This window comes from Humulus lupulus, chromosome 7, assembly GCF_963169125.1.
Source record: "Humulus lupulus chromosome 7, drHumLupu1.1, whole genome shotgun sequence".
Classification (NCBI taxonomy): Eukaryota; Viridiplantae; Streptophyta; class Magnoliopsida; order Rosales; family Cannabaceae; genus Humulus; species Humulus lupulus.
This window is the reverse complement of record NC_084799.1, coordinates 203,988,667-204,011,959: the sequence shown is the minus strand read 5'-3', so window position 1 is coordinate 204,011,959 and position 23,293 is coordinate 203,988,667. Positions and strand designations below refer to the sequence as shown.

The 23,293-nt window shown below is 33.4% G+C and overlaps 1 protein-coding gene across 2 annotated transcripts; it reads right to left on the bottom strand.

Moving 5' to 3' along the window:
* Nucleotides 1-1,874: 1,874 nt before the first annotated feature.
* On the bottom strand, nt 1,875-6,065 carry LOC133789154 (uncharacterized). Of its 2 annotated transcripts, none has more exons than XM_062226908.1 (5): nt 5,803-6,065; nt 5,186-5,707; nt 3,329-4,576; nt 3,147-3,217; nt 1,875-2,355 (listed from the first exon to the last, which is right to left on the bottom strand). In XM_062226908.1, exons 1-5 carry the CDS (start codon nt 5,905-5,907, stop codon nt 2,004-2,006), a joined length of 2,298 nt encoding a protein of 765 aa, XP_062082892.1. In that variant the 5' UTR covers nt 5,908-6,065; the 3' UTR covers nt 1,875-2,003. The 2 variants fall into 2 exon arrangements, with proteins under 2 accessions (XP_062082892.1, XP_062082891.1); XM_062226907.1 differs by having other exon boundaries at nt 1,875-2,358; nt 5,803-6,062.
* Between the last annotated feature and the right edge of the window lie 17,228 nt (nt 6,066-23,293).

The following is a 23,293-nucleotide window of genomic DNA, read 5'->3' as shown; positions in this document are numbered from 1 at the left end:
TCAATGGGTTTACATTGCTGATTTTTCTCCCCGTTGAAGTAGAAATTAAGAGTCTGTTTGGTATTGTTTTTTGTTTTCAAAATTGTGTTCTCAGAAATGAGAACAGAAAATTATTTTTGTAGTTTTCAAAAAATAAGAGGTGTTTAGTTAATGTTTTCTAAAAACAATTTTTTAGTTTTATTTTTTTTAAATCTTAAATAAAATATTAACAAAAAAAATATTTTAAAAGTTTGTAATAAATAATGACATAAAATAATTTGAAAAAAATGATGAAAAATAAGAAGTGAGAAAGTAAGGAGAGAAAATTTGAAGAAATAGAAATTGAGAAGAGAGAAATTGATCCAAGAAAAAATGAGAGAGAATGTGATGAGAAAGAAAGTAAAGAGAGAGACGTAAGTAAAGAGAAAGTGATAAGAGATGAAATGACGAGAGATAAAAAATGATGAGAGAGAAAATGATGATATATTAAGTGATGAGAGAAAAAGTGATGTGAGAGAAACTGAAGAGAGAGAAACTAATGAGAGAGAAAATTATGTGACAATAAATGATGTTAGATAATAATAAATAAATAAATGATGTTAGATAATAATAAATAAATAAATAATGTGAGAAAAAAAAAAGATAAATAAATTTTTTTTTTAGAACAACAGAAAACAATTTTTTATTGTTCTGAAAATTTTCTGTTTTTTGTAACTTTGTTTTTAAAAATTGTTTTATGAAAACAACGCCAAACACCCCAAATTGTTTTCAAAAAATAGTTTTTAGCTTTTTAAAACAAAAAACAATTTTTTAGTTAGGTTCCAAACACCCTCTAATGCTTTAGTTGTTTCTAATGTTGTAAAATTCAAGAAAATCTCTTTCAACAGAACTTATTAAAAAAAAGATAGATATGAAAATTAGCTAATTCTTTTTCTCTTTTTTCCTAATTCTATTGAAAATTATAGATTTAAAAATATTTTTCTCAGTTCCACCAAACAAGTAATTCACCCTTTCATTTCTCTTAATCTTGTCCCCCAAATTTTGTAATGTCAAGCCAACTATAAAGACTTATTCTCTTTTTAATTTTTTTTCTCAAGATTTGTTGTAGTTTTATATATATATAATAGAGAATTGAACCCCATTTCCCTCCCCCACACACACTCAATCACCTAAGCTAATAGGTAAAAATAATGTGTGTATATATATGTGTGTTATTCCACATTTTTCAAAACATTTTGTTATTAACAACGAAATTAAATTGTAACGATTAAACTTAAAAGTATTATACCGTTGATTATAATGACACATCATAATGTACAAAAATTGTGTTTAATTTGAGAGTGTCGATCATTACTCTATTCAAAATCTCTAAATTGACACTCAATATTACCATAACATGAACTATCCTTATTTCAATTCCACCAATAAAGCCCAATTCACTTGTTCATTTTTTATATATTTATATTTATTTTTTTCACATCTCTTTCTAACGTAACCAAATTACCTACACGTCCAAAATTTATAGGCAACCTTAGTGTGATCCTGAATATGAAGTCTTTACGTCAAGACATGATATGTGAATTTCACAAGTTAATGAACAAAGTGACGTGCATTTCAAAGAAAAACATAAATCAATCCATAATTGTTTCCTCCTCATTCTTTAACCCTTTCCTTCTATTCCATACATCTCAAATTTCTAAAATTAAAAGCTGTACTTGTATTGAATGTTTATATTTTTCAGGTGTATACCTAGACAATTCTTCTGGTGTAGTCTATAAAGTTTAATAAAATGAGCCCACCATTCATGGCTAGGGTCCTCGGCCTGGTCCGAGCCAGCCGCCTACAGGATCGGTCCTAAATGCTTCAACATGGCCAGGTTAGATCTCCCATAGACAGATTTGTAACTGGGATTTATTAGCTTCAAGCAAAGTTAACTATATACATTCATACACAACTGGTTCTTAGCTAAGTGTACTGTTTAGGTTGTCTGTAGTTTTTCGGGCACTACATTATGAGTTTTTAAACTAAGCTTTACCTCCTCCTGCCACGAATTTCCAAGTTTTTTTCTTTTTCTTCCACCTTCGAACTGCCATCTTATCTGTTTTCCACTTTCGATATTTTGCTCGATTCCTCAACCAGTAGGAATAATCCTTGCCCTCCTTGCATTCGATAAAGTCTAACAAATCATCACACTCATGTGTGTTTCTGGGGTTGTTTAGCAAACATTGTAAAAAGACCTTTCCAGTGCAAGACTCCTTGGTTTCCTCCTCTGTACCAATATTAGACTCTGTCTTACGTTTTAAGATGGAAGAACTCTGTGAAGCTTCTGCTATCTCATCTTCTGATCTTGAAAGGGAAATGGAAGAACACTCTGTACTGCTGCATGAAAAAGATATAAGAATGGCTTAGTCTTAAAGATTGGCTATCTTTAAAATAGCAATTTCAATACTTCAGTATATTGCATAGACATACTCACCTCCACAAACTAAGCTCAAGAAATAATAAGCCAAGGTGCATATGCAAACAATTCCATAAGATTGATCCTAGACCTAGACCAAGTAATTATGCTTAAAATGTTTGCACAATTCCCTCTCAACCTAAACCTGTACAACCCCTTCTGTCATCTTTTTCAGTGAATAAATTAGTCACACAGTTACTTATGCTGCAAGGACGAGTGGTAGTATGGTCCAATATGCATTAAAGAAAAGAACTACTTAGCTCAACCGATATTGTCGAATGTTGTCAGGAACACTACTTTGCAAATACTTTTAAATATAAGCATTTATGCAAATCACATTTTAAAAGGGGCTAGTATGCAGAACACCTCCTCTACTTGTAACACCTCTTTTCGATAGTGTCAGAGTTCAGAAAAAAAAAAAAGAGCAAACACACTCTGGAGAACTCTATATTGTTCTTGTGAGCTGTTTTCTCCCCAAATAACTACATAAGCTACAGGTAAAGGCATAAAAGTAAAAGCTTCACCGTACAAAAAATAAGAACGCAAATTTGAGTAGCTTATGCATGTTTATGGAACAATATGAAGAGATTTTACATTTCCAGGAAATAAATTCAAAGTAGCTAGATAAGCAAATCCTAAAAGAAATAAAAATTATATTAAGAGAACAAGAGCAAGAAATTAGAAGATGCGTATTAACAGAAATAGATACCTCGAGTACATCGATTTTGTCTTCTGAATATTTGACACTATTTTTTTACTTGCTTGATGATTTGGTATGACCTGCAACATTTATATTGAAAGCACAAAAAATAGGGTATAAGAAATTAGGTAAACACACACACATACGAGAAAGTAGAGAACAATAACACAAATGTATATAATATTTAGTACCTCACTAACTTTGTGAGATGCTTCAGATGAAATGGTTTCTGCACCAGGAACAAGTAATATTCTCAAAGCATCTAAACTACCGTCTTCAAAGGCATAGAGATTCATCAGTGTCACAATCATTGATACACAGTTCTTCACTAAGAAATCAATACCACTAGCAAAACTTAATGATAGCAAGCCTTGAAAGTGCAAAAGTATCCACTTGCTAGGCTTATGCCTGACAAGGTCAGCTTTCATCAAGTCAAACATTTTCTTCTGATTTGGTAAAGATGCATTGAAATGTTGAAAACAGCCAATAACACCCACAATAAAATCATATTCCTTGCATGTTGAGGCATTTGCTAAGGTTCTCAAATTACCCAAATTAGCATCATACCTTAAACACCGAATAACTGCCGACATCGAGCTACTCATTAACTTTAATATAGCACCCAGAAGATAGACATCTTGTGGATTTGTTTCTCCCTTTTTATGTAATACTGTATCACCCAAACTGTCTGTAAAAGAGCCAAGCATTATGGCACGTGAAATTGACAAAATATCATCTTTACATGAATCATCAGAAATCCCTTCACTATTGCTTATGAACGAAATGGCTTCAGCCAGAAGCTCAGATTTTTCTTTATAGAACATATTGCACACATGTGAGTTCCATGAAGAATCTAGCTTAACACCTAGATCATCTATTTTTGCCATTGTGGATTCTTGAATATGACATTCAAAAAAAGGTTGAAAGCTTCTGCCAAACAAAGGAGAATTTGCGTAAGAACCTTTACTACCAATTGGATGACCATCTGTAAGCAGAGTGGTCATGTATCCAGTGTACAAGATGACTGACATTTCAAATGCTGTTAGGTAACAGGTCATAAGTTTAAGATAAGGTCTAATACTCTCTGAAGACCTTTCTATACCAATTGCTTCAGAAACCAATAAAATCACATGTGCCTGGAATATTTTTGGTGCCGAAAGTACGATCAGGTTAAGTAGTGATACGGCTGAAGTCAGGCTTAGTTCAGGATGTCTAAAGTCTTTGCCACATCCGCCACTTAATTTTCTAGGGAAAGTCTCAAATGCTTGTTCATCTGAAAGTGATAAGATAAAATGAACAGAAATCACCTCTAATACACTTCCACTATAACCATTAACAAAGTGGGACCTAAATAGTGCCCTGCTTGAGCTAGATGTGGAATCAACACGCATAAGATATTCTTTCAAAAGCCTATGTAGCAAAAGCTCGTCTGCAAATACCTATAGAATATATGCCCAAATTAAGTTGTGGATATATGATAGAGCTTCTACTTATCCTAATTGCAAATAAGGTATGAAAAGAAATGAAGATTGAGATATAAAAAATGTAATTAAATTGAAAACATATGATCCCTTAAGGGTAACTCATATTTCTCAATAATATCAAGGACAAACAAAGTATAGCAAGCATAGTGCATAGATAATGAATTAGCTAACACAAGATGAGGCAACGGAAATGACATCGTCAGTTGTAGTAATAAACAAGGTTTGTTCTTTTTAAACTAGGCTCTCAGTCTGACCCCGCAATATTTAGGGACTAGTGAACCATAGCAATTTCTACTTAGATGATCAGGAGTAACTCGAGTCTCAGACCCGGATAGCAAACCATATGCCAGACCACTCCAGCTACTACTCTTGGGGGTATGATAAACAAGGTTTTAAATAAGTGACTCACAATGAAAAAGGTTAAAATACTTCAAACTTTTGCTTCATTTAAATTTAATATAAAGCATTATAGTAAAGAGAGAATGCTTAATCTATAAAGCTAAGAAAAATGTAAAAGATTTGCATAACTTTGTGAAAGAAAAACGTTAGATTTTCAGACATTACCTCAAGCACTTGGCATAAAAATGGACGCCATGGATCAGAAGGTACCAAGATGGATAAGGAAGCAGCAAAGTCTTCAGAAACAGAGGTGGTACCAGCAGAATCGCTGTAAGAGCATTCACGAGAAACAAACTTGTCAAAAGTAAAAGAAGTTTTCTCATTGCCCCCATTTGAAACCAAGCAAATTATTCTACCAACTATAGAAAGTAGAACTTGGGTTTTCTCAAGCAATCCATCAGAATCAAGTAATGTCAGGATTACAAGGCAACATCTCAAGAGAAGGGTGAGTTCATCAATACGAGGCCAATTATCTGATCGATTAGCAGAAACATCAGACAGAGCATGGAAAAAGACTTTGAACCTACTATCAAGTTCCACGAACAAGAGTTGAACCAATTGATTAAACCCGCCGCCATCCAAGAGTTTTGGAGAATCCTCCTCGGTATCAGAACCTCGAATGGGTTCGTTTAAGGACAAATGCACAAGAAGACAATACAAGCTTTTCAACAATGGTGGCTTGAAACCCTGAAATTCGAACAGAAGATAGATTAAAAAATGTGAGGAATAATAGAGGAGTTTGAATCAAGCAAATAAAGGAAAGTAAAGTAAAGGGTACCTACCTCTGAAGTTTGAAATGCGGAAATTAGGGATTGTAAGGCTTGAGCGTGAGAAGGGATCGAGTCTGTGGTGGGGATGGAGCGGTTCTTGGGAGTCTTGACACCCATTGCTAAGAGGGTTTGCTTTGGATAAACCCAAAACCCTCGTCGGAGGAAGCTCTGTCAGTATGAGATTGTAGCGGGAAACCCAAACCCAGGCCGCTCTTGCTTTGCAGCTTTGAAATATCATTTTAATTTGGTGAGTTTTAGGGTGGGATTGGAACTCATTATGTAAGTGTTAGGTGTAAATAATTACACAATCTTCCTAGATTTATTTTTTATTTTTTATTGGGTTTATAATTTTTAACCTAGTGTTTTTGTTTCATTATCTGTTTTGACTCGATAAATTACATTTTGTACCATATGTTTTGTAAAATAGTTAAAATAGAATCATAAACTCAATTTTGATGAAAAAAAAATTGAATATAACAACACATTTTTTAAGCAGAATGATTTTATTTTTGTTCTGAATTGTTATTTTGGTAAATTATTTGTGATTTTAGTTGAGAAAACATTTACCAAAATCGGGTTTAAAGATCTATTTTAACTATTTTACAAAACATAGGGTCTAAAAAGTAATTTATCAAAACATAGAGTCTAAACAGATAATAAGACAAAACACAGGATCTAAAAAAGTATAAACTTTTTTTATTTGTTAAATATTTGCAGCAAAATCATATATATATATTATTTTTAAAAAATTACACTGATCATCTCCAGTGGAGCGCCAAAATGTATATTTTAGTAAAAGTATCACTCTAATGGTGTTCTAAAAATTGTGCTAAATTTGGCACATGCTAAAAGTTATATCAAATTTAGTATAAGATATAGCATAGACCAAATTTGGCACAACAATAAATATCATTTTTTTATTTACCATTAATTTATTAATTAACAATTAATGACTAACCATAATACATTTTTATTAATCTTTTTTACAATATAAAATGAAAAAATATATATTAATTTTTTTTATATTATCAATAAAAATTAAATAAATTGTTGACTTTTTTAAGTTAGTTTGCATCTTGTTTATTGGAGCACAATTATAAATATTGAGCTAAATATAACATTGACTCATTTTTTGTGCCAAAATTGACACAAATTTGACAGCAATCAAAAAATGGTATGATCTCAATCAAAAAATTTGAAGGCAAAACTTTCTTCAGGTAATGTTTCGTTGTACTTGATAGGTTTTGGTAGTTAAGTGCCAACGAGGACCTAGAATGTCATTTATCCGAATGTGTGTTGACATGTCAAAATTTAATGACGTGGCAAAGTCAAAATATATTTTTTACAAACAATGTTGATTATTAATATTACAAATTTTTTAAAAACCTAATTAATTATTAACTAAAAAAAAACCTAAACACCTTATATTTGATTTGGTTGACCCATCTATTGACCTTCATCAACTCTCCTCTTGTTCATTTTCCTCAACTCTATTATAAAATGGTTGGTCTTCCTCCCTTAATCTCTCTCTTCATCAACCTCTTTATGTGCTCGATTTAGACTCAACGGCTGGACGACCACGGTAGAAGAAGCCTGATGCAGTTATGGGTTCTTTGTCCGCAAGTGGCTGTCACAATCTGTAGATGCTCTTTGCCATCAGAGTCCGCATGTGGCAGGGTAACACACAAAGATGACAAGCCATTGGCAGATAGACGCCCGCTTTAAAGTTCCATTCGTCGATGCCCAGCTCAATGCTATGGTTGTGACTAGGTCAACGCTAGGGGCTCGGATCAGGGATCGTGCTCAAGAGTCGTTCATTGGTAGCTTGCACTTGGACCGAAGGTAAGAAAACTGCACCCAGAATATAATATACATGATTGGGGCTCGGCCCGAATGCTGGGTATAATCTTGATTTGGGCGTTAGGCCTGTGAATGCGCATGATTATGATTATGCCTATGTATGCTTGATTAAATGTATTATAGTACATTGTATCTGTGTGTATATATATATGATAAATGGATTATGTGATTGTCTGCTATAACTAGGGAGCTCAGTTTGTAAACCAGGGGTTTGATGAAGCATCTAATTGAAGACCGACTTCTTAGTCGAGGGCATATCTGATTTGAGGGGCTTGACTTATAAGTTGAGGATCTCTGAAGCTCGGCTTATAAGTTGAGGGTCTTTAAGCCTCGACTTACAAGTCGGGGGTATGTGAGGCTCGACTCATAAGTCGAGGACTTGTAGGACTCGGCTTATAAGCTGAGATTGGCATTACGAACGTGGAGTGTAAGCCACAATGGCTGGGCCACCTTGGGGGTGCACCAAGCATCTAACTGGCTCGGATGCCAAACAAATTGAAAGGGAGTGCGACACACACTTATGCAACTCTATGGTTGTTGATCTGTAAAATGTTTATGCTAGTTTCAGTTATTACTGTTGGTCTGATGTATTACTCCATGAATTGTTGAATGTGTTTTCTTGCTGAGTCTTTTGGCTCACGGGTGCTTTGTGGTGCAGGTAAAGGTAAGGAGAAGCTTAGCCAGCCATGAGTTGGAGAGCATGTTAGGAGTGTGTCCTAAAAGCATGTAAAAAACATTTGTTATTTCTATGAATAAATAAATACAATGGTCTATTATTGTTATATTTAGATTATTAAATTATTGTTTGAATAATTTTGTAAATATTAGAAAAAATTTCATATTCATTATTGAGGATGTGATATTGTATTATTACGAGAGAATTAAGATCACATGAATGAATAAAAATAGTCAACAACAACAAATTAAAGTTATAGAACTCTTTAATTGGGGTTGTAAGTATGGTTTGCTGAGTATCATGTTGATACAAATAATCTATATTCAGATTATTGATGTGGTAAGACATCTTGGTAAGGGTGTTTTATATAATATGATTATATATGACATGGACCGATATGAATAAAAGTCTTTATCCAAAAACCATTTAACAATAAAGACTTGTAATTTATATCATAACTGATGATCATTTATAGATCAACCTAAATCCTGAGTGCTCATGAACTCCTGTTCATGTTTATTAAATCTTTTGATTCATTCGTTAAGGTATCTTCATAGAATGAGGCTAATGACTTTTGTTTTAGAGATTTAATATCATGGATGGCTGGGAACATGTATCAACAATACGAAATCTAATATTTCCTAACGGATCGTATATTAGTTCCCTTAAGGATTAATTATGGAACTGAATGATTTTGAGCTCAAATCTATAATTAGATTATAGATTAATTATTCACTAGTGAATTAATGGTTTTAAGGAATACGAAGTAAATTAGAAAGGTAAAATGGTAATTCTTCCATTCTAATTTATGAACTAATTAATTAGAGAGTTGAACTATTGTAAGATGATTATATCAATGGACAACTTAGAATAAGATTTCTGTAAAAGTATATCTATAACATAAAGAGTGCAATTCTGAATTTATAGTGGAGAAATATCAGAATTAATAAATTAACTATTATAATTAAAGAGTTTAATTATTTAGTTTCAATTTATTAGAGCTTAATGTTATAGGTCCATGGTCCCCGAAATAGCTCAAACAAACACTGACAAAGGTAAATACAAAAATGGACAAAATGACTTATTTGATAAGTAAAATATTTTTTCTATGCATCAAACATAATTATTGTATAATTATGTGTAATTAGTTAACTGAGAATTAATTAATTATTTGATTTAACAAAAATATAATTAATTTTGAATTATTTTTTTTTTGGATTTTTGGTATTTAAATAATAAGAAAAAATTGGGAAAAATCACATGTCATCCCTGGCATGTGGTACACGTGTAGCACAGTGCACAGTCACTGTGCTACACGCATAAGAGGCTCTTGGTAGTTTCTGGGTTCCACAATTTTTGTTATTTAAATATTAAATAAATAATGAGATATTGTAATATGATTAAAATATTATTATTTAAATATAATCTGATAACTGATTAGTTATTTTCAAATTGTTTAAAATAACTAAATGTTTTATTTTTAATATATTGGATATATTAAATATAGGATATCAGTTTTTTCAGAACAATACTTTTCGGGGATAGAAAAATATCGTGAAATCTCTCTGAGAGAAAGAGAACAGTGATACAAGCGTAGGTCACTGTTCTTCACAAACTTAGGTCCAAACTTTATCAGATCTCATGTGTTGAGAACATCTGATAAATAGATTTTGTCTGTTATTTTGTATAGCGAGTCTATACTCGTTCTTTGTGTGCTGAGAACATTTTGGAAGATCTTGGTGTGAGATCTAAATGATTTTTGCCATACAAAAAGATAGCAGCAAGGAAGGACTTGAGGTAATTTTCTATCCATATCTTTGATTCAATATATATATATATGCATATGAAGATGTAGATCTAGAAATCTTGTGGGATTAAATTAACAATTTTGATTGTTGTTCCACTGCGTATAATCTCTGATTTGATCAATAAAAACCAACAGAGTGATAGCAGTGATATGTACATATGCAGTTCGCTCGACCGCCACGGCCGAGAAACTCAAGGAAGCTAGGGTTGAACCCAGTTTTGCCACCTAGGTCGGCTTATTTTGTAATCTTGGTATTGTAACCAACTTTTAAACTAGTATTTTGGGGATCCCGTGTAAAGAACAAAGTTTTTGGTTTAACAAAAATGTTTATGACTTAACCAAATTTTTAATACCTGAACCTTTAGTGGCTTAATCACATGTTTGGTCTAAACGACTTGTTTAGCAAGTCCAACACTAATTTTTAAACACACTCGGTAAAGGACCCTAATTAGCAGGGCGTTACAGGAAACCTGTGTTTACTTGTTTTGATGGGATTCTATATCATGGTTGTGACTAGGTTATCGCTAGGGGCTCGAAACCAGGATCGTGCTCGAGGGTCGTATATTGGTAACCTGTGCTTAGACTAAAGGTAAGAAAATTGCACCTAGTATATGATACATGTGATTATGGCGTGGCCTAAATGTTGAATATAGAATTGATTAGAGGTTGAATCTCTGTAAATGTGCATGATTATTATTATGCTTGTAATTTCGAATTGTTGAACAGGAACATGAATAGGGCATGAACGCTTGAGTATGTGCATGATTATGATTATGCTTATGATCATTGATTAAGCATGTTGAATGCTTTATATTTGGATATTTGACATATGATATGTGCCTGTTTGCATTATCTAGGGGTATTTTGGGAATATAGTATGTGTTCGGGACTTACCGGGTAACGTGTAGTGATATAATTTTTGTTTAAGTTTGTCAGAGATTAAATGGGAATTTATAGGAACACTCGAGGATTTAGCGGGAGGTGACAATTGATGGGATTGCCCTTGGTAGCATTAAAGGATTGAGGATAGACATAGGGGCATTTTGGTCATTATGCAGCTAGGATAGACTCAATCAACAGCACACTAGAATGTTTTGGACCCTTCTCAGCTTTGCCACACTCTCTCTCTCTCAATTCTCTCTCTCCCTCTCTTTGTGACTTAGAGAACTTTGGGTAGAATTGAAGGGAAACTCAAGATTAGAGGCTGGGAGCTTGGGGAATTTGCAGCTAGAAGTGTTGGAGAGCTAGCCTAGGCCGGATTCTCAGTAAGGTTTTCAACAAGGCTCGTGTTAGGGGATCGTGCTCGGGATCGCGGTAGTCAATCGGTTCAGGACACAAGTAAGAAAACGGTTGTACCCGTAAAGCAGGGCATGACCCTATTGTTTGTGTTTCAGGGTGTGGCCCTATTGCTTATGCTTAATATATGTGTGAATATTTGTGAATGTTATGTATGTTTAAGAATGAACGACGAGGGTCGGGAATGGCAAAGGCCGAGAACGGCAGAGGCTGGGAATGGCGAAGGCCAAGAACGGCAAGAAGCCAGGTATGACAATGGGGCAGGATCGGCATTGAGCACGCTGAGTGCAGGCTGCTAGGGTGAGACCCTCCAAGGGTGTTGTATCCACCCGCTCGGTGAAGACCGCAAACCAAGGGCATGGTGAAGCACTTGGGTCGGCGTATGTCGCTATGTGTTTAGCTTGTTGGATGTTTTGCTGTATGTCGTGGATTGTTATATTATATGTTATATGTTGAGTTTTCTTGCTGGGCTTCGGCTCACGGGTGCTTTATGGTGCAGGTAAGGGCAAAGGAAATGTCGACCAACCATGAGTATGAAGAGCGTGGAGCGACGGGTACATGTTCGGCCTACCTGGATGCCACGACTAGGGTTATTTTGGGAAAGTGTACTGTAATGGTTGTTTTTTCACCTAGGTTGACCGTATTTATATTTTTGAGTTGCAATATATTTTTAAACAGTGTTTTGGGATCCCAAATGTATTACTTTGTATGACTTCCATGAATGTCCAAATATTTATAATTTATGTCATTAAATTAGTTTTATTTCAATTTAGTCATACTTTTAACATAAAACCTCAATTAGCGAGCTAATGACACATTTTTAACTCACATTGTAACGACTCTAAGGAAGTAGGTTGTTACATCTATGGAATAAGAGGATAATACATGATATAATGACTTCATGTATTATTATGCATAGTATGATAATAGAAGATGAACGCGACGTTAATGCACCAATTGAAAAACGATTCGAAGTGCCAAATCCAGAAGTTGAGATGGTGGGTAATGAAGATGCTCAGTTTCAAGAATTTTTGGCTCGACCTAGAAAAATCAAAGATAGGATGCTCACATTGAACTTCGCAATGCGTTAATTGAACACTTGTGGGACGAATATACTAACTTGGAAAATTAGTTTAATTTAATTAATATTTCAGAAGTGTGTTATATTTTAGAGTTAATTGAATGTATTTTATTTTAGTAGTGTAATATTTAAATAGGAAAATATAATATGTTAGTATAATTTGTCAAGTTTTAATATTTATGATATAAGTTTTATGTAATTAATAATAGTATTTTTACTTAATGGATTAATTAAATAAATAAATGATAAAATAATATAATAATAAAAAGAGTATTTTATTTTATTAAAAAATAATATAATAATAAATAATTTATTTTTTAGTGTAATTTTTAGTGTTGTGGTTAAAAGAGAAAAAAAATATATTGCTAAATGTTTTTAATTTTGGTGTTAGTGAAACAATATATATATATATGGGTGCACTCTTAATGGTTACTACCCATGGACGATTACTTTAATATTAACCATTAGATTAAGATCAATGGTCCATATTTATAGTTGTTAATTAATATTTCTAAAAATAAATTTTGATTTTTTCAAATTTTTGGAAGGGTTACATGATGAAAACATGTATTTATTATGAAAATATAATATTGTAAATTTTTTATTTTTCAAATGCATGTTAATTTCTAAATATAGCTAGTGTCTCTTATTGGTTGGAAACAACATTAATTACGGCAAAAAAATATATCTAAATTTGAAGTTAATGTAGAAAAAAATATTTACCTATTGGTGACTTGCTATACCAAGTCACTATGTTGCCATATCATTATAATTATTAGTACTCATCTATGGCTATGCACTAATTATATAACTTTAATAATAGTCAGTCAACATGGCACGTTAAAAGAGAGGCACGCTGCAGTAGATAACATTCTCATTATTATATAAATATAAAAAAGAAATGAAGATAAATATAAAGTGAAAACTTTTATTATTATTCGTGTGGTCTTCTGAAAAGACCACAAAAGCTTTATGTTACTAGCTTTTTGTACAATAATTGTACCAATCTCCATTACATACATAAACATTGACCCCAAAAGTAACTTATTTGTTCATTTACATCTATGTTGGACAACTGTAAAAATATATACCCATCCATATAAAATTATAAATATATACTATAAATGGGTGATCCAAACTCTTATCAATGTTAGTAGCAAACTACATTTATCGGTGCAAGGTTTTATTTCTTTGCAATGGAACAAAACAAAGGGCAAATATACAAAGACATGCACTAGTTGATTTTCTATGCTTGAGCCTTAGTCAAGTATCGTAAGTGGATAATAAAGGGGTATACCTCGAGAGGTATTTTTGAGAGAGAACAGAAAGAAAATTAGTCTAAATCTCAAGCACAGACTCGTATATTGAGCAAGACGCATTTTTGTGTGTTTGTGCGCAAAGTATTAGAATTAGCTGTCACTTTGTATGAGTTGAGAATTAGTTATTGTAGCACTCATATTATTTTGATATAATATAGTTAATAATCACATGATTGCATTGCATATCATACAATATATATAATTTGAGCATATGCATATTCTTATAGTATTTTCACGTATAAGTATAAAAATTGTATATATGATGTCTTTGTGTATATTCAATATTATTAACCTTGTGACGTTTGAGTTGTCTTTTATGAGTGTTTGATGTGTTTAAGATATAAAAAAGGATAAAAAATTTGAACAAGGCATGAAGTCAAGTGAGAAAAGTGAGATATAGAAGGCAAAAGATGTTAAGTGGTGAAAAATAGTACAATGTCGATTACTAGTATTTCGGTGTAAAATTGAGTATCAGTGGATTTACCACATATAATTGAGGTAAGATTAAGGTCTCATTGATGAAGTAAAAATAGTTTTAGAATCATTAGATCAAGTCTTGATGGGAGGTATACATAATCAGTGGTATTGACGCAGAGTCAAAACAAGCTTAGCATAAGTGCGCTACGCTCAATCGGGTAAGCATAACTATTGGGTATGAACTTATATGGACCTAAGCTTTGGTGTGAGTGTTTCACACATAAGGATAATAGGCCTAGGAGATGATTAAATCGAAATTATTGAAGTGATAAGGTTTTTATAAGTCAAAAAGTGAAATGATAAGGTGAAATATGTCAAGTTTTGATACAATAAGGTCAAATCATTGAAAAAATAAAGAATTGTCATCAATTTTATCACTTTCCACGACCAAGACTGAAAAACAGAGAGAAAAGAAAACCAAAAATATTTCTTAGCTGGCTTGAAGAGATTCTAAGGAGATCCAAGTTAAATCAAAGCCAAAGAAGTGGATTAAGCTTAGTTTTGACCTTTTTATGGTAAGTTCTTGTACCTGGAAGTTAAACCACGTTTTTGAATTTCGCTGAGAGCTTATCCATAGTGTTTAATTTTTTTTAAGATATTTCTTGGTGGTTTCCAAGTGGTTTGAGGTTTAGAAAAGCTAGAAGAGATTGTTTTCGCCAAAAACTTGCTCGGTAAGTGAAATTTTGTGTTTTATGAGGTTTTTGTGGTTCTTGGAGTACAAACTGATTTTTGGTTATTTGATTGAGTTTATAAGAGGGTAGATATGTTTATAAATGTTTGAATAGACGTAGAGACTCATTTAATTTGGGTGATGATCTTGGATATTAGAATTTTATCGAAATCGGTATATGATAACTTTGTGATGAATTATGTTGGTATTTGAGATATGTGGTTATGACAGATTAGTTGATGTTGATTACTGATTGATTTTTATATTTGGGGATAGGTAAAATTAAGGGGAAGCTCTATCAAAATTTTTCCAAGTGTCTAAGATAAATCTAATATTCAATCTAAGTGGTTTAAGACATTTTAGGCATGATTTGGATATGAAATTTGATATGATGTTCTATGAATATTTTTAAATGATAGTTCAATGTCTTGCTTCCATCATTATGGTGTGAAATTGGATTTCTATAAATTTGATGATAATAACCTAATTAAGTGTTAAAATTTATCATGGTCATGATTATGATATTATGAGGATTTTGGGATTTTTCTAAAGAAATAAAACAATGAGGTAAGTTTTTATATATGTCATTAGAGACCCTAAGAAAAATCATATGTTATAGTGATGCAAAATTCATGCCATTGTTAGGATAAGTTCATCAACACCTAAGACACCACTTGTTACACGGTGAAATATATTTTGGACGCAAGGTAAGTAAAGTACTCAACTGCAACACAAGAATTACATGTTATGTGAAAGTATGCATTATATGAATATTTTGTGAGTGAGTGGTATTAACATACATTGACATTTCATCATAAATTTGTATGCATGACATAATAGTGATATGGTGAATTATTGTATGATATAAGACCATGCATGATATTATGATGATTATTTATGTGATGTCTTAGCAAGTTTTATGCAACATAAAAGTAAGTTGTAATAAGAAGTTTAAGTTCAGTGCCACTGTTTTGAAAAGGCAAATGAGAGTGTAAGTAAGTGTAAACGGAGGCCTATTGTTAGGCTCATAGCAGCAGTCCAAAAATTTGGGCTAGGTTTTAGTGAACCAATTATATTATTTGCCATGTTCTCGTTTTTATTTCTCCTCCATATGAGTTATTGTTATATGTATTGACACCACAGTGTGTGGCCGCCTTAACTCTTGAGCCCGACGGGGCAACAATGGAATAAGGTTTTTTATGCGCCCTACTGTGGTGATGGCTAGCCGGAGAAGAACCCATGGGATTTATATTATATGTGTAACAAGCCCTGCAAGCATTGACCTAATCAAACAGTGTGCACAATATTGAGGGGCCCAAAATTTAAAAATAAGTGGTGTATGCTCATTGACATTGGGTAATCATTAGCTTTGCATGCATTACTTTGCTTACTGAGATTTAGGCTCACAATTGTCTTGTGTTGCAGGTAGAGAAAGAAATGAGTGAATGACAAAGGAGAACTGAAGCATGGTCCTAACCCTGATTTGTACATATGAACATATCGACATTTTGTGGGTTATTTCAGTTTATCAGTGTGTATGTTTGTAATAAAGTGTGAAGTTGTGTTTTGAAAATAAATTGGGTTATTTAATACTTATGTATAATATGTTTGAGACACACTTTATGTTTAATGTAAATAATGTGAAATAAGTTTTCTTTTAGAAAAAAAATATCCAGACTTCCGCTGAAAGTAATTATTATGATATATTTTTAAAACGTAATACCTGAGATATGGTTTTAACTAAAATAAGTGAGGGTGCTACACCTTTACCCAAATTAGGGCTCAAATTCTTCTCTATGATCCCCTACTTTCTGTCTCTAAGGTTTTTACTCTAGTTGTTCAAGATGAATGCCAAAGAACCCTTGGCAATCCTCAAATTTTATCTATCACTGTTGTTGTCCCTGCCTTTTCTACAACCAAGAATCCCCAACCTAGAAATAAAAAACCCAGACCCACTTGTTCTCATTGCCAAAGGCCAGGACATCTTGTTGATAAAAAAAAATTTCTCCATGGTTTTCCCCCTGGAAGTTACAACAAGAAGGTTGAAGACAAACCCAAACCTATTGCCTATCACTCTATGGCTTCTCCCCATCACGCAGTGGCCTCTACTTCAGCAGCTCCTCCTCGTGCCATGGCTTCTACGCCACTAGCTCCTCACCATGCCGTATTTTCCACACCACCTGCTCCTCCACTCAAACACAATGGCTTGCTTTCTCAATGCCACAACTTGATGTCCCTCATCAGTCAACAACTACAACAAGGGCCACCAAATTCAGACCCGAATCCTCCCTTGGTGTCTAACATTTCTGGTAACTTTGTATCTCTTCCTTCTAATCGTAGGATAGTTGATAGTGGTGCTACTCACCATGTCTATTTTGACATCAAATGTTTTACATCATATTCTAAAAATTTCATTGCCAATAATTTCACTCTTCCAAATGGTTCACAAATTACAATAGAAAAATTAGGGACTGTCTATTTACATAATAATCTCATTCTTCATGAAGTCTTATATGTTTCGCAATTTCATTTCAATTTTTTTTTCAGTCAATGCTTTTCTACAAAACAGTCCCCATTCCTTTTTTTTTCCCTCTCAATCTTGTTCTCTTCAGGATACTACTGTGGGTACAACGATTGGGACAACTCATAGAGTTGGCAATTTATACCTCCTAGAGCAAGACAAAGTTGATTTTCATCTTGTCCTACTATTTTTACTCACTCTACTATTTGTAATGATGCTCATCTTTGGCATAAGCGCCTTGGGCATCCATCTTTGTTAGTGACTAATCTTCTCAATAAAACTTTCCATTTTGATATTAATAAAGCTCATGATAAACCTTGTTCAATTTGTCATTTTGCAAAACAAAAACGATTGCCTTTCATTTCTCGGAATAAAACTACTTTCGCTCCTTTTGATTTAATCCATATTGATATTTGGGGTCCTTTTCATCCTATGAGTATTGAGGGTTATAAATACTTCCTTACCATTGTTGATGATCATACTAGATATACTTGGGCATTTATGCTAAAGCTAAAATATGATGTTCAAACCATTATTCCTCATTTTTATACTCATATTGCAAATCAATATTCTCTTAATATAAAAGCTATAAGATGTGATAATGCTAAGGAACTCAATTTAACTTCATTTTATGCATAAAAAGGCATTCAACTTTTTCACTCATGCGTTGACCATCCACAACAAAATTATGTTGTTGAACGAAAGCACCAACACGTCTTAAATGTTGCTAGAGCCCTTGTCTTTCAATCTAACATGTCATTATCTTATTGGAATTATGTCATTACTACAACTGTTTACTTGGTTAATAGAATACCTTCTTCATTTCTAAAACATAAGACACCTTTTGAAATGCTTGATAAAAAGTTACCTCACTATGAGTACCTTCAAAGTTTTGGGTGTCTTGCTTATGTTTCTACTCTTGATAGAACAAGGCATAAGTTTACTCATCAGTCAAGTGCTGACATTTTTAATGGATACCCTCAAGGTATGAAAGCTTACACATTTTTGGACTTAGAAACTAATCAAATAATTCATTATCGAGATGTTATTTTTATGAGGATAATTATCCTCTTCAATCTAATGCCAAAGTTGATATTGATAGTCTTTTGTCTAACAATTTCCTGCCTAGTTCTCCTATGACAGGTTACAACAATGAAGCTTCTTTACCTTTAAGACAAAATGATACACATTTTTCATCAACACTTCTTCCTTCTTCCTCTTCTAAGGAAACCACCACAAATACTATGATCAAAACTGGTCATATTGTACATAAACCTCAGCATCTACATGATTATGTTTGTTCTTATTCAGCTGCAATATCATCTACTGCTCATCCTTTAGCTAATTTCTTATCTTACGACAGGTTTTCCCTTGAATTTAGAGCTGCCATCCTTGCTGCCAAAAACTCCATCGAACCAACTTCCTACAATATTGCTTCCAAAATACAAGAATGGCAAGATGCTATGCAATCTGAAATTGACGCTCTTGAAGCTAACAATACTTGGAATATAGTTTCCTTGCCTCATGGCCAACACACAATTGGAAGCAAATGGGTATACAAGGTAAAACAAAAGTCTAATGGTGCCATTGAACATTACAAAGCTTTCTGAGTGGCCAAAGGATATACTCAAGAGCACGCTTTAGACTATCTTGACACTTTTGCTCCCGTAGCGAAATTTAATACTCTTAAAGTTTTACTTTCTCTTGCTGTCAATTATAATTGGTCCCTTCATTAAATGGATATTAATAATGCTTTTCTTCATGGTGACTTAGATGAGAAAATTTACATGACCATTCCCAAAGGATATCAACCTAAGGGGGAGCTTCCACCAAATCCGGTATGTAAACTCAACAAAAGTTCATATGGCTTAAAACAACCCTCACGTCAGTGGTATGCTAAACTAAGCACCACTCTTATAAAAGATGGCTTTCGCCAATCACCCTCGGATCACTCTCTTTTTATAAAGAGTACCGAAGGGACTTTTCTAGCTCTTTTAATCTATGTTGATGATAATGTCATCGCTAGTAACAATCCTATAGCTATAGATGACTTCAGAACTCAAATAGATTCTAAAATTAAATTAAAAGACCTTGGTCTTCTTCGTTTCTTCCTTGGTCTAGAAATTGGTCGATCTAATTCTGGAATTTTAGTGTCTCAAAGGCCTTTTGTTTTGCAACTACTAAGTGATACAGGTTATCTTGGTGCTAAAGTTGCTTCCACTCTAATGGAACCAAACTTAAAGCTCAGTAAAGACGATGGAGACCCTCTAGATGATCCAACATCTTATGGAAGTCTCATTAGTAAGCTTACTTACCTCACAATAAATAGACCTGACATATCTTTTGCTATTAATAGATTAAGTCAATTTCTAGCTTCACCAAGATTACCTCATTTATGGGCTACACAACGCATTCTTCAATATTTAAAAGGAACACCGTGACAAGGCTTGTTTTTTCCATCTCAAATTCACCATCATTTACAAGTTAATGATCAATCTGATTTTTCATCTAACTTACAACTAAAAGTTTTTTCTGATGCTGATTGGGCTTCTTGTGTAGATACAAGAAGATCTGTCGCTGGTTATTGTATTTTTCTAGGTACTTCTCTTATTTCGTGGAAGTCCAAAAAGCAAAACACTGTCTCTCACTGAAGCCGAATATCGCGCCATGGCAAATGCTACTTGTGAAATCATGTGGCTGCTTGCTCTTCTCAAAGATTTCGACATTCAACATTCAAAACCTGCCCTTCTTTTATGTGACAAAAGTACAACAATCCATAACTCTGAAAATCCTGTCTTCCACGAACGTACAAAGCACGTTGATATTGATTGTCACATAGTTTGGGACAAAGTTCAAGATGGTTGCATAAAGCTTATACCAGTTTCTTCTCAACTTAATCTCGCTGACTTTTTTACAAAGCCTTTATTTCCAACTCATTTCAAAGAGCTTATATTCAAGATGAGTGTTAGGAACCTTTACACCTCATCTTGAGGGGGAGTATTAGAATTAGTTGTCACTTTGTATGAGTTGAGAAATAGTTACAGCTTGTTATTTTAACAACCATTCTGTTAAGCTGATACATATATATATATATATCAGCTCATTTCTTGTTCTTTGTACAGAGACAATTTTACAATCAATAAAACAAGTTTCTTTTACACTAATACAAAGAAAGGGTTCCCTTTTATAGATGGAGACCTAAAGCCTAAAGTCCTTGAATCGTTGGGGAGTCCAAGTGGTGTCTGCATTGTGTAATCTGGATGTTACATCAGCTCATAAACCTAGTGAAGCAAACATGTCTAAGGAGACAAAAGAGAGCCTTTGCCCTTTACTGATATGACGGTTTGGGGTGAATCCCTTTAGCATATCCGTAGGTTGGGGTGACGTGTAGCATGCTTCTCCAAATTCCTTGCATGTATTGTTCACTCACTGAAACAAAAGCCAATCCCCTCATCATTGTGACGAGGCCAGTGGTTGGCTACGTGACACTTTTCGCTTAAAGGAGAAGTGTCTTCGAGGTTTTGAAGGACGAGTCCGACATGCACCTAGTGCATAAATATATGCTGAGCATATACATATATATATATATGTGTGAACTAGGGATCAAGATGCTCAGCAGAGTCCTCTAAACCTAGGAGGATGGCCACCACAAGATCCCTATCAAGATACAGAGGTCTGGGCCAAACCATCTTAACCCACCTCGTGTCCATTATCAACTTTCGAGAATCAACCTCCACAATACGCAAAGTAGATGTAAGCTTGATTAAGTTGAACCACTATAAATCTTGACATTTTATTTTTAAACACATGTTATTAAGATATAAATCATCAATACTTTATTTGAGTACTCGCAATCTTATACTCGATTGCTTGCTATTTTGGTCTTATATATTACAAAATTCTCCAATAACAATATATAAATAATTGATCTACGCCAATAAAAAGAAATAAAAAAAATTATTAAACCGACATTATATATATATTATATTACGCAAAACCTTACTTTATAACTCTTATAGCACGATAGATTTAAAGGAATAAATATTGGAATGGAATGATAAATAAATAAATCTAGTTTGCTTTGTAAGTTTGACATTGGATGGTGTCGGGAGAGGTTCATAGGTGAACTCTAGGATGTAGGTGATCTTGAGATTGGTCAGGAGGAATCTCACATTGTCTTGCCACCTAGTGAGATTGGATCCATCAAACCTATCCAACCTCACTAGGTCTTGGTTCATGATCTTGGTGGTCTCACCTTCCATTGAAACAAACAAGGGTTAAGCTTTTGAATGTTAGAGATATTTAAATTGCTTCGATGGAAAGATGTCAAAACCCTTACAACTCTAAGCAAAATAATACAATAGACAAAATGATTGATTAAATAAGTTACAACTCTATTGCAAAATATACATGTAAATGTGAAAAGATTTAGAAGAAGAGAGTGATCAAAAATATAACTCTATAACAAAATGATACAAATAAACTAAAGGATGATGAACAATATAAAGATGGAAATACAACTCTATAGCATAAATATACAGCTAAAATGTAAATAGGCAAAAGAAGAGATGAAGATAAAACGCAGTAGAAAATGAAGAACAAGAATAAAACAAACATTCTCACTCACACAACCAAAGTGAAGAGTTTTGGGGATCACCAACTTGAACAAGGTTTACAACATTTGTACAAAAGCTTATTTGCCCCTATCTCAAGCACTAATGGAACTATCACATTTTGTAAATAGCTCTCTGGAATAATCAAGCCTCTAGGTGATTTTCTAGCTAAGTACTCTTGTGGATAGAAAATTGTGTGTCTTACAAGTGAGCAATAGGCTCTTATTTATAGAGTTTTGAGATACCCTTTGAATTTCAAATTTCACCAACCCCCATGGTTGTTACCAATGTTTAATTGGATGTTTATGGAATTAAAAAAGAGTTTTGAGAGTTACATGAGTTGTTGGAACCGTTCAAAATAGAAATGGAAAAATGGTCTTGGCTGTCAGCCTCACTGGCTGTGGCCATAGCCAATACTGGCCGCGGCCGTGAGCCTCTGTTCCACAGACCGCTGCGGCCAGGAACACTAGTGGTTGCGGCAATAGCCCATTTTCAGCACATATTTTTTGTGCAATTTTCTAAACGGTTATATACTCTTCCCACATGACTTTGTAACCTCCAAACACATTATGGGGGTTAAAATAATGTCTCCAACAGCCATACCACTTATGACTTTAACAAATTCAAATAAAAATGTGTAGCATCAAATCTACACATTATTGGGTGATATTTGGGAGTTACAAATTTGTAACTGAATTTGGAACTCCAAATATGTTACATATTTGAATATTCACATATATCCAAATATTGTAACTCTCTTTTATATGTTACAATATGTGACACTCATTATCACATTTTTTAATCTAAATATCATATTATAAAATAATATAACATTCTCCCACTAGATTAAATAGTTCACTATTGTAACACTTATTTAATCAATCAACATTATATTTAAAATAATATTTCCCCGACTTGATTAAATAATAGCTCTCTCATATAGAAGTCATTGCATTGGTGCACAAAGTAAAGTGTTCTTCAACTTGAACTTTACTATAGTGTAATTATCATAAATTTTGTTGAAAATTTGATTGCACTTGATGTTGAACCAACTTTCCATAATAACAAACCAGTGATAACACACACATTTGCTATATTCACTTGAGACCTCGTTGTCCCGCTTTGCACCGTTAATGGCCATGTGAACTTTCCATTCATGAACGTTCTTGAGAATACTATAAAA